Source organism: Acomys russatus, chromosome 13 (genome assembly GCF_903995435.1).
Source record: "Acomys russatus chromosome 13, mAcoRus1.1, whole genome shotgun sequence".
Lineage (NCBI taxonomy): Eukaryota > Metazoa > Chordata > Mammalia > Rodentia > Muridae > Acomys > Acomys russatus.
The window spans coordinates 41,710,602-41,726,302 of record NC_067149.1 but is presented as its reverse complement, the minus strand read 5'-3'; the positions used below and the strand labels follow the sequence as shown (position 1 = coordinate 41,726,302).

General features: G+C 47.5%; 1 protein-coding gene across 1 annotated transcript in view; it reads right to left on the bottom strand.

The window, feature by feature from the left end:
- The window catches only part of Slc6a11 (solute carrier family 6 member 11), a 115,545-nt gene that overhangs the window by 94,233 nt on the left and 5,611 nt on the right, over positions 1-15,701 (bottom strand). The window contains exon 4 of the mRNA XM_051155100.1: positions 13,859-13,949. Within this exon, the coding sequence (XP_051011057.1) occupies positions 13,859-13,949 (91 nt within the window). The remainder of the gene's footprint in view (positions 1-13,858; positions 13,950-15,701) is intronic.

Below are 15,701 nucleotides of genomic sequence, written 5' to 3'. Positions count from 1 at the left end.
GCCCCAGCTCTGGAGACCTCTTCCTATCCTGGATGTTGTTTACGTGTGTGTGTGTTGTGTTTTAATTTCATGTGTGCAAATCTGGACAGTATTAGGATGATCTTATAACTCTGTTAAAAACAATCTGAAGGCGTGATGAAACAGTCATTTCTAAGCCACTCTGCTCCTGTCCCTGAATTAAAATCATTTGTCCAATGGTGCTTCCTGCCACCAATGAAAGGGCCACAGAGAGCATGACAGAGTCAGCACCAATTCACCAGCTCCCATCCTCCCAGCAGGTAGCAGTCAGGACCCATCTCACACTCAGCATCCAGCCCAGCCCAACATGGAGCACTCTTTCTAAAACAAGCCTCAAGCCACATCCTAAATGAGTTTCCTAGAATCCAAGAAAGAGCCACAAGCACCAGGTGTGTTTGTTCAGTACAGATGCCGTAGCCTTCTGTGTTTCCTCCAGCCTCCCTCCCTTCTATCAGAAACATGCCCTGTATAGTGACAATCTCCCATGGCTGGGCTGCTGGCACAGGGCTTCGGGCACAGGGCTGCTGTCAGAACTCTACGTGGGAGGCATGTGCCAGTAGGATGCTGTCCCTGAGATACAGTGGGAATCTGGCAATGTTTCAGAGGCAGGAGAGAAGAGTAAGCAATCGCAGGAGAACGCAGGTGGCTGGCTCACCCTGGGAGGTACTGCAGGTAAGCCCCTTAACCTCTGACCTCCTGATACCCTGTGATGTGTAGGACAGGGCAGGTAGTCAGCCTTGCCATCTATCTTTGAGAGGTGAGTAGAAGGAAGAAGCAAGCCTAAGTATCTCTGTATGGTGGCAGGGTTCACATTAGGGGCGATATGAAAGTGACCTTCCTTTCCCTACTGTAGCCATCAGGATATAAAAGGTGACACATGCAGCCAATTGGCTTTTCCCTATTACATAGTGTAAGGTGTCAGTTGAAACTTCTAGTGCCCTCCTGGCTAATTTCGGGCATGAGTATTTTTGCTTGAATGGTCACAAGTGTACAGCAAGAGTAGGCCCCCAACGACGCAGAATTTTACGAAGGCCAGTTTCTCCTGCTGCTACACAAAGGCTGGGACAGCAGATATAAGTAGCAAGCCCAAGGCAACTGCACAATGATTCTTGCTGCTACTGCCCCCCCCCCCCCGAGGCCCAAGTCTCTGGCTCCCCAAGTCACACCATGACATTAACAGCTTTTTGCAACTGCCTTACAAGTAATGCCTGACCCTCAGTGGGGCTTTCAGTGTGGGGACCAGATCATGTCAGAACACAGACTGACCCTTCCTGAGATGAGGCTCTGGGCCAGGAAAAAACCCTGGTGTAGATGGCTTAGGGCAGATAGCTTCATAGGGTGCACAAGAGCAAACAAGGTCAGCCGCCCACCCTACCCCCATGCCCCATTCCGGGCCTCTTCTCGGCCACTCACATGATACTGGAAGTAGAATGGAGAGAGGGCTACCTCCACTCGAAGCTTTGTGGGGACCACAGGGAGGTTCTGTTGGGTATGGTGAAGCCAGAACAGTAGATTTTGACAAGGCTCTCCTGGCTTCAGTAACACAGGAACCCAGAGGCAGGAAAAGAGTGAATTGTTAGTGGTGTGATCTCTTAGGGCCTGTCGGGGAGGCAATACACAGCTTATAATCTACTATAGAAACAAAGGTCTTCTGTATTTTTGTTGCTAAAAACTCCACTTGTTATTGTTATAACCAGTTAAATATCCAATAGTTGGAATCAAGAGGTGACGATCTTGCTGGGACAGCAAAGAACTGCAAATGTTTACATTGGCAAGTGTCTTGACTCCTTCCCTGTTCTCCTTAGCTGTATTCAAGGGTCTCTGCATATATGCTACCTGTAGCAGCAGAGAACAGGTGCCCAGGGGTGGAAGCTGATGATGGACTGGCTTTGAGATTCAGGTCCATGAGTTGGGGCGATGCCCCTATGTTGGTTAAAGGGAAGATAGAGATCTGTCTTCTGCCTGCCTCTTGGGGATGACTGCAGAGTTAAATGCATTAATATTAATAAGGAGGAGCTAATAAGTAAAGATTAGCACGATGGGGCTGGAGCAAAGTGGGACTGTCCCACAAGCAAAGGGAGTCATCATGACTGACAGTTCACTTCCCAAGGCCAAGAGGCCTGCTTTTATTATAAAGAGAACCATGCCACTAGTTGTAGCTTTAAAGTTCAAATACTATGAGAGAGCATAGAGCAGGGAAGCAAAACTACCTACTCCCTTCCCCCATGTTCTACTGCTGCGTGGTCTGCTGGTAAATGACAGCCCATGTACCCTACTAGGCATGTCTATAGAGATGAGGGTATGTGTATCTTCAAGCATACATAAATACAGGCGGAGCACCCTCTAATCTGAAAACTTAAAATCTGAAGTGCTCTAAAATCATAAATGCTCCCTCTTTCTTCGTGTGTGTATGTGTGTGTGTGTGTGTGTACATGAGCACATGTGTATATGCAGTGCCCATGTGTGTGGGCATATGTGTGTGCAGGTACTCATGAATGTGTGTTTGCATGTGTGTGGAGGCCATAGGTTGATGTCAGCTGTCTTCCTCGATCATTCTCCATTTTACTTACTGAGGCAGCAGCGTCTCTGGGTGAACCCAGAGCTCACTAATTGGGTGTAGCTACCCTTCTTGCCCAGGAATGCCCTCATCTTCTCAAGTTTAGAAGATTATATATGAGATTATAGGTGGGCTGGCGTGCCCACTCATCTTTTATATACCTCTGAGCTGAGGTCCTAAGCATGTTATGCACAGAGCCATCTCCCAAGGCCCATATGAAGCTTTCTGAGCAGTAGCATTCCACAGTAGACCTCACGTCACCAGTTGCAATTGAAATTCCAGCACCCAAAACAGTGACATAAAACCAGCTTTAGGTTGGGTGTACTATATATTCCTTCATGATAAACAACTGCATGTAGAGACTCTGGCCCCATCATCGTTCACTATAGTTATGCAGAGATTCCAGAAGCCAAGGAAGAAAGGGCCACTTCAGATGCCTGCAACTCAGCCTACACATGCCTTTCTCCACACCTCACCCCTTCCTCACCCCAATAGCACCTCCTCTCTGGGCCAACAAATTTTCTGCCTTGCTCTTTTTTGTAGTCACTGCATAATTTCACTCACAGGACATTTCATATGTGGTTTTGTTGTCTTTTGGTTTTTTTGTTTTTGTTTCTCTCTCTTTTTTCTTCCCCATCACAAATGGCTCTTCCATGGGCATGCTCGGGCTGTGTCTAACTAGTGTGGTCACACCCCAGAAAAAGCTTTCAGAAATGGGACAAAGCATACAAGCGTCCCAAAAGCTGATACCTAGAAGACCTGGCTCCTGTTGCTATCAAACAAACAAAAGAAACAGACCTTGAGTCCTTGCCAATTTGGAGCCTCCCATGAGACTCTATTGGGAAAGGCCCACCCAGGATGTGATGTGAGGCCAGAAGGCACCTTACAGCAAGAGGTGACATTGGTGGGGCCTTAGTAAGTCAGGTATGTCCTTTGCATCAGGGAGCAGCATGGCTGAGCAGGATGAACCACCACACCCCAAGATCTCTTTCATAGATGCTTTCCTAATAGTTGAGGACAATCATGCCCTAGCCTCCCTCTGCCCAGTCAGAAACCTGCTTCTTGCATCCAGCCTACACCCAGAACTCTCGGGTGGAGGGTGGAGCTCTGTCTTATTCCCAGAGCCACAGGGGTGCCCTTTCAGGAAAGTCTAAAGAATCATTTTCAACCATTCATAAAGGCACTAGGTCCAGATTAACTTAGGGCCTGTGCTGGGTAGGAATTTTGTCAACGTTACACAAGCTAGAGTCATCTGGGAGGAGGGACTCTCAACTGAGAAAATACCCCCCATCAGATTGGCCTGTAGGCAAGTCTAAGGGAGCATTTTCTTGATTAATGAATGGTGTAGGAGGGCCCAGCTCACCATGGGTAGGCAGGTGGTCCTGGGCTGTATGAAAAGCAGGGGGAGTTGAGCAAGCCATAAGAACAAGCCAGTAAGCCTCACTCCTCCATGGTTCCGGTGGCCTCTCTTCCTGCTTGAGTGCCTGTCCCGACTGCTCTGAAGGACTGTGGTCAAGACAGGTCATCTAAACAAACCCTGCCCTCCCCAGGCTGCTTTTAGTCATGCTCTTTATTATAGCAATGGAAAGTAGAGTAAGATGGGGCCTCTCTCGCGTGTCCATCAGGAAAGGTCCACCTCACATGTGAGTCTCAGAATGCACACATCTTCTAGGGTGGGATCACATCCTGCACTGTTCCTTTGGCCTTAAAACTTGTCCTCTTAGTGCCTGCTCAAATGCCATCCCCTCAAAGAGGCCCACTCTGACCCCGACACTCTCAATTCTGTCAGCCTGTTGGAGTTTTCCTTAGAGGATTTCCCTTGACTTACAGGAGCATTCTCTTACTTGGTTTTGTTCTTGATGTACCCCAGGACCTCCAAGATACCAGAATAGAGCTAGCTCTCTTGGAAGACATGCATGGCAGCTCCCCCTAACCAGAGAGAACATGCATGGTGTCTCCCCCTGACCAGAGAAAACATGCATGTAGCTCTTCCTTATCTAGAGAAGACATGCATGTGGCTCTCCCCTAACCAGAGAACAGATATGTCAAGGTCCCTAGTGGCTGCCTGACACCACAAAGTAGTGAGTCCCTAATATACACCATGCTTTCCCTATATATCTAAATGCTCACTAAAGTCTAATGTACAAAGAAGGCACAGGGAGAAACTATAAAGGCATCACCCACCTGAGTATATAGTTTGTCCTTTCGGAGATCAAAAAGGATTGAGAATTCCAAGTGATTCATTGAAATTCAATACATCCCAACCAAAAAGAAAGTTGGGGCCAGTACTCTTGGGGTGGAGGGTAGAGGGAGGGAGGGAGGGAAAGGGGAGGGAGGGAAGGAAGGAATAGATAGAGTGATTTATTTATTTTTTTTCTTTAAATCATTTGCTGACTCCTCTTGGGCATATCTGAAATTTCAGCACCACTCTTGTGCACTTGAGCCATTATTAAATGACATAAAGGTCACCTGAATGCAAGCAGCTTGATACCACCACAGCATCTGACCAAGATGCCACAAGTGACTGGCAGGCAGAAAGCAGACAGGGAGCTCATACACCAGAGAGAGAGGGAGAGAAAAAATAGGAGAGGTTATAGGGAAGGAAGGTGCCTTGGAACCTGGCAATCTGCTCTCCTCTCTCCTCTCTCCCTTCCTCTCTCTCTCTCTCTCTCTCTCTCTCTCTCTCTCTCTCTCTCTCCCTCCCTCCCTCCCTCTCCTTCCCCAACTCCCCCTCTCCTTCCCTAAATCCGTCCCTCTCTCTCTCTCAGCCCCATTCCAGGGCAAATGACATTTTATCCGGAAAAAGCAGTACAAGATGTCATCTTACTATTCAGGACAGTGTGAAAATTTAAAACACAGGGACACCAATTAATTTGTTTTTGGAATTTCTCATTTACTATTTTTGATAAGCTGACCACAGGTAAGGAGCAGACTACTGGATGTGAACAGATGCTCTGACCTGCCCGCCCGCCCACCCGCCACCCCAGCCTCTCTCCACACACACTATAGCATTGCACGTGAAGTCCACGAGCCCCTAAGTGTGACCTCGGTATCTATGCTCCAGTCTGTTAGTCCCTTCTCCTAGCTCCACAGTCAACCATGTGGACTCCTATTCATCCTTCAAAGCCCAGCTTAGGTCCAGCATCTTCATGAAGCCCATCCCACAGCTAGATGGGCAATCTCCCCTCTTCTTGGCTCTGTGCAAGCATCTCATAGATTTATTGTCATTACTTCAGAAACCCCAATCCCTCTTTCTTCCGGGCTTCCTCCACGAGGACAGGTGCTTCCCACATCTCTCTAGGTGCAGATGTGGTGAGCACACCCAGGAGAAGGGTTGGAACATGTTAAAACTGTTTGTTCAGCACATACCATGTGCTAGGTGCCCTGCAAACACCACCGTCTCATTTGATGCTAACGTGACACACCCAGCTACATTCAGAGGAGTGCACACAGACTTCCAGAGGCCACACAAGTTGCCCAGGGGCACACCCTTCATGGGAAAAAGAAAAGGGGGACTCCAGCTGGGCCACAGTGCCTACCCACTGAGATCTACACTGCAGCCACATACAGACAGGACAATGGGTGGGCGTGGACCAGGGTCAGGAAGTAGATGGTACCTCAGTGTTTTTAAACTAGGCAAGTGGTCTGGGGCTTCTTCAGGTCACGGGATGACTGCACAGGCCACAACAGCTCAGGCCCAGCCGCTACTCAGCCTCAGCAGAGGTGACCAGAAGGGACACTGTGGCTCAGTGTGCTGGTCATTCTCAAGATGGGAACCTCAGCTGAGAAAATATCTCCATAAGATAGGGCTGCAGGCAAGCTTGTGGGACATTTTCTTAATTAGTAATTGATGTGGGAGGGTCCAGTGCACTGTGGGTGGTGCCACCCTGAGGCTAGTGGTCCTGGGTTCTATAAGAAGGCAGGCTGAGCAAGCCATGTAGAAGAAGCCAGTAAGCAGCACCCTCCATGGCCTCTGCATCAGCTCTTTCCTCCAGGTCCCTGCCCTGCTTCAGTTCCTGCCCTGACTTCTTTCAATAATGGACTACGATGGGAGGTGTAAGCCAAATAATGTACCCCCAACTTGCTTTTAATCAAGGGGTCTCACCATAGCAATAGTAGCTCTCACTAGGATAGGGTACAGGAGCTAACCTGTGTATCTGCTTACAGCCCACCTAGGTGAGGTATGTGTGTCACACATCACACTGCTCAAGCATGCACACAGCTACCCAGACAAGTCAGTAACACCCAGTAATGGCACCATGGGGAGGCCATGGGACCCTTAGGAGGGTGACCTTAGGAGGAGGAGGTTAGAACACTGTGTGCCTGTGAAGATTACACCCTAACCCAGCCCCCTTCCTGTCTCTGTCCATTTCCCAGTCACCATGAGATGAAGGCCCCCACCTGCATCACTTGCTCCCACCATGATGCACTCAGTCACCATGGACCCAAACAGAACTAAGTGAGCAAAGGCTGAAACGTGTGATGCCATGAGCAAAAATGGACCCTTCTCCTCCTTGAAACTCTTTATTTGGGGTGTTTTTTTTTTCCCACAACAAGGAACACTGACTAGCAACAAGTCCCCATTTCAAAGGTGAAAGAGCCACTCACAAATATTCTACCCGGGAAGCAGACCTATCCACACAGCTCAGTGCAGGGGAGGTGTCATTGCACTTGTATTAGCAAGTAGAATTATCCACTTTCAACTTCCAGCTGAAATGGGAGGGGCCATGTAACGTGCACTCATTCATTCACTCACTATTCCATTCATTGATTTTTTGATGGTATTTTCTAAGCACCTCAAACATGCTGGCAAACAACAGTGAGCAAAGGATACAGGCTGTGCTAACACAGATTGTAAACTACACTGAAGATGAAGGGGAAGGAGCCAGTTGATAGGCTCAGGATTTCAGAAAAGAGCTGTGCAGAGAGAAGGCTGGGGGAGTTGGCACCTCACCCCACTGTGCCACCCGGAAGGGTGTTGACATCTGAATTAAGAGTCAGTGAAAACACAGAGCCAGACACAGGCAAAGGGGGGCAAAGGCCAGGAGAGAGACCCTGGTGCAGGCCTGGGCATGTATGGGGCAAGACAAAAGCCAGCAAGGGGAAGAACAGGAGGAGGATAATAGAGGAAGGGAGGGAGGGAGGGAGGGAGGGAGGGAGGGCAGTGAGTTGGGAGGAAGAGGATGAGGGGGAAGAAAGGAGGTAAAAAGAAAAAAGAGGGAGGGGAGGGAGACCAGCAAGAAGGAGGAGGGCAGAGGAGAAAGAAAGAGAAGGGATGAGGATGAGGACAAGGAGGACTAGGAAGACTAGCAAGACTAGGAAGACTAGGAGGACAAGGAGGACGAGGAGGACGAGGAGGAGGAAAATAACAGAGGGAGGGGCAGAGGCAGCAAGGGGGATGCCCAGTCTCACAGTCAAAACAGATTTGTTCCTCTGAGTCCCAATTTCTACCCAAAGATGATGAATTAAGATATCTATCTTGGGGGGGGGGGGAGTTTAAAAGTACAAAAGCAACAAATAAATCTGCAGTAAAGCTAATCCAGAAAGACAAGGCTGGCTCCCAAATAAAGAAACGGAGCTGAAACCCTCAGAGCCTAACTGCAGCCCAACACACGGTGTGTACCACAACATGTTTCTCACATGGGCTCCTGTGCAGGGTGATTATAACTGTACACATCAGGAACCTGGGGCTGCTCATGAAACCCGGGGACACCGGGAAGAGTGAGGGGACTGAGAAAGGACAGTGAGCACAAGGTCCGTCTAACGCTGCCAAGCTCAATACCACCAGTGGATGCAGGCTCGGGATTTAGAAATGCAGACACATTTAGATACGCACATGGACTTGGTGCATAATGGTTACTAAGGGAAACCGTGGCCCGATTTTGAAATGTGACATTAGAAAGACAAGCTGTCCCACCCTATAAGCCCCTGCCAGAGTCAGAACCAGGACAGATGCAGGGCCTGGCTTGTCTTGTTGGCTGAGTGACTCATTTAAAATACATCCTGAAAAGGAAAATGAAATTGTAAAATGGGTCCGATGTGGCTTGGCCTGAGAGCCAGACCAACTGTGGGCAGGGAAGCAGCTACTTGCCATATGGATTTTAGAGTCACCTGTGAGTTTGTTTCACCTATTAGAGTGAGGTGCTAATATTAGCATATTAGAGACTGGCACCTGTCATCTCTGCATCCCTCAGACACAGCGTCTTTCTTACATACACCAAGAAGCAGGCATTTGTAGAAGGAACAAACCAGCAGGCAGTCAAAGCCTGTGCTTTAACCAAGCATGGTGGCCCTGGTTTAGAGAACAGGGACACAGTGGGGACTTGAATACAGGTGGGGAACTGAACAGGCCACAAATGAGAGAGACCAGGAATTATGGTAGAGGGAAAGCTCTGGGGAGACTGACCCAGTATCCAAGGGCTGCTGGGAGGAGAACTAGAACATTTTTCCCAAAGCCCCAGGATCAATGATTAGCCCAAAGCAAGAAAGAACTACGTCTTAGCAAAGCATTCTCTACTGTGGGTTTGGTGGAATATTCATAGTGTCCAGGGCACTATGGAGAGGTGAGTCTAAAGGATTCCAGTGAATATAAGATGGCTGGGCGCAGGGGAAGGACTGGAGAGATGGCTCAGAGGTTAAGAGCACTGGCTGCTCTTCCAGAGGTCCTGAGTTCAGTTCCCAGCAATCACATGGTGGCTCACAACCATCTATAAGGAGATCTGCTGCCCTCTTCTGGCCTGCAGGTGTACATGCAGGCAGAATACTATACACATGCATAAAATGAAATCTTCATACTTTTTTTTTTTTTTTTTTTTTTTTTAAAGATGATCGGGAATCTGGGTTAATCAAAGGTACACACATGGTTCAATCAAATGGTACAGCCACCAGTTCTCCTCAAATTTCTTGGCTTTTCTCCAATCTTCACAGGATGATGTGAATCCCTGCACGGTCTCTGAGAAGGTGGATTGGTAGGGTCTAACAAAAGGCACCGGAGATAGTACTGTCAGTACACAACAATCAGGGTCATGTAGATGATACAGACACATTGAAGAGATGATGTCTCCCATGGCCATTCATCTGGAGTGATCAGGCAGCTGGAAAAGGTTGGTGTTCTGGTGTCTAGTAAAGACACTGCACAGGGGTGCTGGGCATGCTGGGTGCTGATGGGAAACTTGGTGAAGATGGGTTTCTGCCAGGACCTCCTTCCCCCTTCTCATGTAGGGTTTTCTATTGTACCACTTGCCTGCCTTCTTCCTCTGTCTGTTCATTCTATCAGTATTTACTGAGAACCTTCCCAAGCCTGGCAGTGGTCAACCAACTGAGAAACACAGGCTGTGGGCAAGTACATTGCATACACAGTGACTTGGGTTGGCAAGGCGGCTCCATAGGTAAAGGCACCTGCCACTGAGCCTGAAGACATGAGTTCAGTCTCCAAGACCCCCACATGGTGGACAGAGAGAACCAATTCCAAGAAGTTGCCCTCTGACCCTCACAGTATACTGTGGCATGTATATAACCTCTTTTAAAAAGAATAAAAAGAAAACAAAACCACTAAAGATTTGCACATAAGTCTCAAAAGGAATGAATGGTATGTGTTGGGGCGGGGAGCGGGGAGAGAACACACAGGGCCTTATATAGACCTTGTTTTAGGTTGGGTTCCTTATTTTTTATTTATTTATTTTATGATACTATTTTTTATTGAAAAATAAAATCATTCATATTACATCTCAATTGCTATCCCATTCTCCCATTCCTCCCTCTCTCCTGCTTTCACCCCATTCCCCTTCCCTATGACTGTGACTAAAGGGGACCTCCTCCCCTTGAATATGATGCTAAGGTATCAAGTCTCTTCTTGTAGTCTGCTATCCTTCCTCCGAGTGCCACTGGGTCTCCCCATCAAGGGGACATAGCCAAATATGGCGCACCAGTGTGTGTGTGAAAGTCAGTCTAGGTTGGGTTCCTTATTGAAAAAAAAATCTTAAAAATTTTTTTCATAGACCTTTAATTGTGTCCAAAATAAGCCCCCCCCCACCCCCGTACACTTCTCCAGGAAATCCCAACCCAGTATGTTTGGGTAAAACCCTGCTGCCCTGCCCAGAACTGAGGCTGCCTCCCTAGCACATACCTTTAAAAAGCTCCTTTTGAGATTGTGCCTGACTAGATATATGCCATTGGTTCGGACGCTAACTGCTCCAAAGGCCACACTTGAAAGGCATTCAAGAGGCCCTACTAAATGAAGAGTCAGCTGAACCACTCACAGACTGGAAGCTAATACAGGAGAGACAACTTTCTTCAAGCTAAACTAATGGGCCAACAGACTTCCACCCCAAATCCCTCAAAAGTTATTCACTTATTTTGTGTTGCTTAGGCTAAACAAGCTGATTCTAAAATTCATTTGGAAAAGTATGATCATTTTAGAGGTGAATAAAGCATGACCAGGCCAAGGGCCATAACAACAACACAGGGGAGACAGCAATACAGAGACAAAAAGATCAAGTAGAAGGGCGAAGAATGCTAAAACAGACCTGTGCTTTTAGGAAAATCGCATCTAGATGAGAAGGCACTGCAGATCTTCTGAGAAGGGGTGAGATGGGTAAATGTGACTGGAGAAATCCAGGACCCACATAAGAAGAAAAAGCTATAATCCCATCTTGACACACACACACACACACACACACACACACACACACACACACACACACACACACACCCCATTCCTGAATGTGAGAAAACCAAACCTTTAATACCCTTAGGAGAAAATACAAAAACTGTTCGTACAACTTTGGGGGAGGAAAGCCATCCTAAATAAGAGGCCAACTGTACCAGCCACAAAGGAGAAACTGGCACATACAAAGGCAGTAAAATGGAAAATCCTGTATACCATAAGAAAGAAAGAAAAGCCACACACTCAGAAATATCCTACAGCAAAGAAAATCATATCTAAAAGAAAGAAAGAAAGAAAGAATGTTTGTCAGTAAGAAAACACAACTCAGAGAAAGATAGAGGTATCAAAATCACAAAAAGATGCTCACTTCACCAGCAATCAGGGAAAAATAAGTTCAAAATAGTGAAATATCATTTCATCCTCAGGAGAAATAAAACCTGACTAGAGTGAGTGGCAAAGGCCTGTAATACCAGCACTTGAGAGGCAGAGGCAGGGGGATTGCTGGAAGTTCAAGGACACTGTTGTCTACACAACAAGTTTCAGGTCAACCAGGGTTACACAGCAAGGCCCTGTCTGGAGAAAACAAGATGAAACAAACAAAAACCATTTGCTCGGAGGAAGTGCTGCACAAAAAGTGAAGCATTCACTTGTTTCTGGAGAGGACCTGGGTTTGATTGCCAGCAGCCACATGGCAGGTCACAATGAAATGTAACTCCAGCCTCAGGGGATCTGACACCCTCTTCTGGCCTCTATAGATACTGCATGTATGTACTGTACAGACACACAAAATAAAATAATCACATCAAGAAGAAAAAGAAATAAAAGAAGGAAAGAAAGAACAAAAGAAAAAAGGAAGGAAGAAAAAAGGAAAGAAAGAAAGAAAAGAAAGGAAGGAAGGAAGAAAAGGCAGAGCAGCAGAAATTCATTCAAGTTGATATTTAGATTGCACAATAGAGCAATTTCTACATCTGATAGAATGGATAATGTGTGTGGCCCATGACCCAGCAGGTACACCTTGTCATGGTTTGGATGTGTCCCCTTACATTATGAGTTGAAGAGTGAAACCCCAACATAGCAATATTGGAAAGTGGATTATAGAAACTGATTTGAATTGTTACCATGGGACTAACAGGGATTTCCTAAGGAAAATCTGAATTTGGAGCCCTTGTTCCTCTCCCGCCGTGCTGCTTTCCTGTGGGATGATGGTGCAGGAGCAGACTCTTGCCAGGCACCACTTCTCTCCACCCTGGACTTCCCAAACTGTACGGGTATAGGAGACACATCTCTGTTCTTTATAAATCACCCAGTCTTAGATATTTTTACAGTAGCGTACAATAGACTAAGAGGCGTTTACAGACTAGAAACCTTCAAGAAAGCTCATCTAGTTCAGTCTGGGTGGGGATGGATGAGTCTAACCTACCAGGAAGACTTGTAAGTACAAAGTAACCATTCACATAGTGGAACACTATAAGGGGGTCTTTGTGAAGAAGTCAGAATCCTTGTATCAACCTAGGCTCATCCTAAAAACCACTTCTGAGAAAAGAAACATAGTGAAAAAAGATGTTAGGATTGGATACTAGTCCTGGAAAAGTTTACAATGTGTAAGGCAGCATCTGGTCTATTCCAGGCACACATGCAAGCAGAACAAATGTAAAGACGACAGGAGAATGATGACTCTAAATTCAGCCAGACTTCTAGAGGGAAGGAAACAAATAGTATCTGGAAAACAAATTAAAATCACCCAGAAACCCACCATTCAGCTTCATATGTTACTATTACTAATTAGACACAAAGTAGGGGAGACTTTGTCAATGAAGTCAGGTCTATGCAGACTGAGAAACCTCAGGGAGCGTTTGGTCTAGTCTTTGCTGCTTATAGAAACCACCTGTGTATACCAGTGCAGAGGGACTCCCCTGTGGTAGGAGTCGGGGCCACTGACTACTTCTGCAGGTCATGCACCACACACTTCTACAGTGCTCATTTTACAAGGCACCTCAGAATGATGTTCCCTGGGTTATGCAGTACACAGGTTAAATAACTGTGGGCCTCAGCCCTGTGAGGATCACAGTGCCTTAGAACTCAGTTAAAATTGTACCCATTTCCAGGACAAGGGTGCTCACAACCTTCTGGGGTCCTTTTGATCACATATCTTTCTTGAATATAGTTGAAAACTGCCTCTCCGCACTCTCCCTCCATTAAAATAGATCTACTTTTTCACACATGACTTCAGGTACTGAGAGCAAGCTAGCCCCCACTCCCAGAGACTTCTGCTTTCTAAGGCTAAATATACTCCTGGCTTCACTTACAGCAGCATGTTCTGGCTTCTCTGCTGCTCAGAATGAATTTTTAAACTGTCTTTTTACCAAGCCCTTCCCGCTCTAGTAAGCACTAGGCCTGCTGACATGTTTCAAAGAACCAGAATGCGTTGCTCTCAGCCGCTCCTATGGGACACCCCAGAAGAACCCACACACATGCTTGCTTCTACAGCAGTTTGATGGCCACAGGAGCCAAGAAGCGTGGGGTGCGGGGAGTCAGGCTAGCTGCTTCCAGGAGGGGGTGGGGATGGGAGAAGATGGGGAGACATGGATGAGGACAAGGCCAGCTGATCCTTCACTTACTCCCAGAACTCCATGACCGGGGAGGTGGCATTCTGCAGGGACACGTGACTGTAGTTGCTAAAGTTCAGCTTCTGGAACTCCACACATTTCTCTGGGTGGAAACAAGACAAAACACACAGGAAATTAACCTTCACGGGGCTGAACCTGAGGACCTCACAGAACTGATGGCACAGCCAGGTGGTGTTGGCAAACAGGGGTCAGAGCACGGAGGCAAATCCATGCTTTGATGACAGTTTCCCTGGTGGCCTGGTCTGGTTCTAAGAAGAGCACAGCCTTGCTCTGTTCCTGTCCAGAATCTTACCATGGGCTGCCCCATGCCTCATCACCCCCCATACCACCGTCTACTTCTTCTTCTCTGCTTAGCCCTGTCCATGGCATTGGTCTCTACTGCCCAGTGCCCTCCCTGGAAAGAAAAGAACAGGCCAGGCATCCCCAGGCATTCTGACAGGGCTGGGGTTCCCATTCACACAGAAAGGGATGACTACTGTAGCAGCCTTGTGAAGAGCTGGGCGGGGCTGGACAAACTAGCAGGACCAGGAGGTCCTTGGTTTCTACACCCCCTCACTCACTCCCATGAGTCAAGAAGTAAGTAATTGAACGACTCTTCTCAAAAAGTTAAGCACCAAGGGACTCTGCAGCAGAAACATCCTAGTGTCAAGGTTCGGAGCAAACCTAAGCCACCTCCTCCTCCAGGAAGCCTTCCCTGACCTCCAGCTCCTGAATTCTAAGTAAGTGAGAACCCTAAGACCCTCCAAGAAACCACCTTCTCTGACTCTTGCTTATGAAGAGAAAGAATCCAAGGCTAAAGAATAGCTGAGGTGAGGCCCCCACATACATCTTCGCCCTCCTCTGTAAAGCCCACATCCTGCTAGAGACAGAACTGAGGGCTCCATTCAGCTGCCACAGACCCAGCTGCCTGAGCCACTGGGCTGCAGGCTCCCTGGGGCAGAGCTTACTGCACCAGCTCCCTGATGACCTAGGCATTTATCTGGCTCAGAGTCCAGGGAGGGATGGGTGCTGCTACACCTGGCAGTGCCTTCTCACACAGACAAACCCCCATTACACCTGCCGTTTGGGTAGCAGCATCTTAGGCACAGCAAGTGTTCATGTCACAGGCTATGGAGGCATGTGCTCCACTGGGGATAAATGGCCAGGCTGTCTGTATCATCCTCATTCTTCCTGGCTAGTGCTAGTGTCTGCTGAGAGCAGGTGGGTCTGAGTGCCCGAGTGTCTCCAGTGGAGTCTAGAACCCGACACTGTCAGCAAATGGACTGGATATGCCCAGGCCTGTTTCTGCAACAATAGCATCCTTGGCTTTCATCACTCTAAGATGGCACTGCTTCATATTTTCCCTAAGAGTAAAAAGAAACTCTACCAGGTGTGGTGGTCACACCCAAGGTCCCAGCACTTGGGAGGATGAGAGGGATCACTTGAGATTGAGGCCAGCCTGGGTCCCAGAGCAAGTCCCTGTCAATACTAAACAACTAAACCCGAGCAGAATAAAACAAAGCAGACAGACAGACAGACACACATACACCCTCAGATGTGTCATTTGCCTTAAAATTGATTACATACAAATAAACAATGGTTATAACCCCGCGTGACTATTCTCACAGATAGATAAGCAAATTTAAATTGTAGTAAGTCAATAGCTTCTCAGTCTTTGTCTGAGATCTTTGAGCTAAGATCAAGCGAAACACAAGTTAAAGCTGCCCTGTGCACACTTGTACTGCTAGTACCTGGGCAGTGGAGGCAAGAGGACCAAGAACTCCAGGTCCATCCTGGGCTACATGAGAGTCCATCGTAAAGATGGATTAATGAAGTAATGAATGAAATACCAACC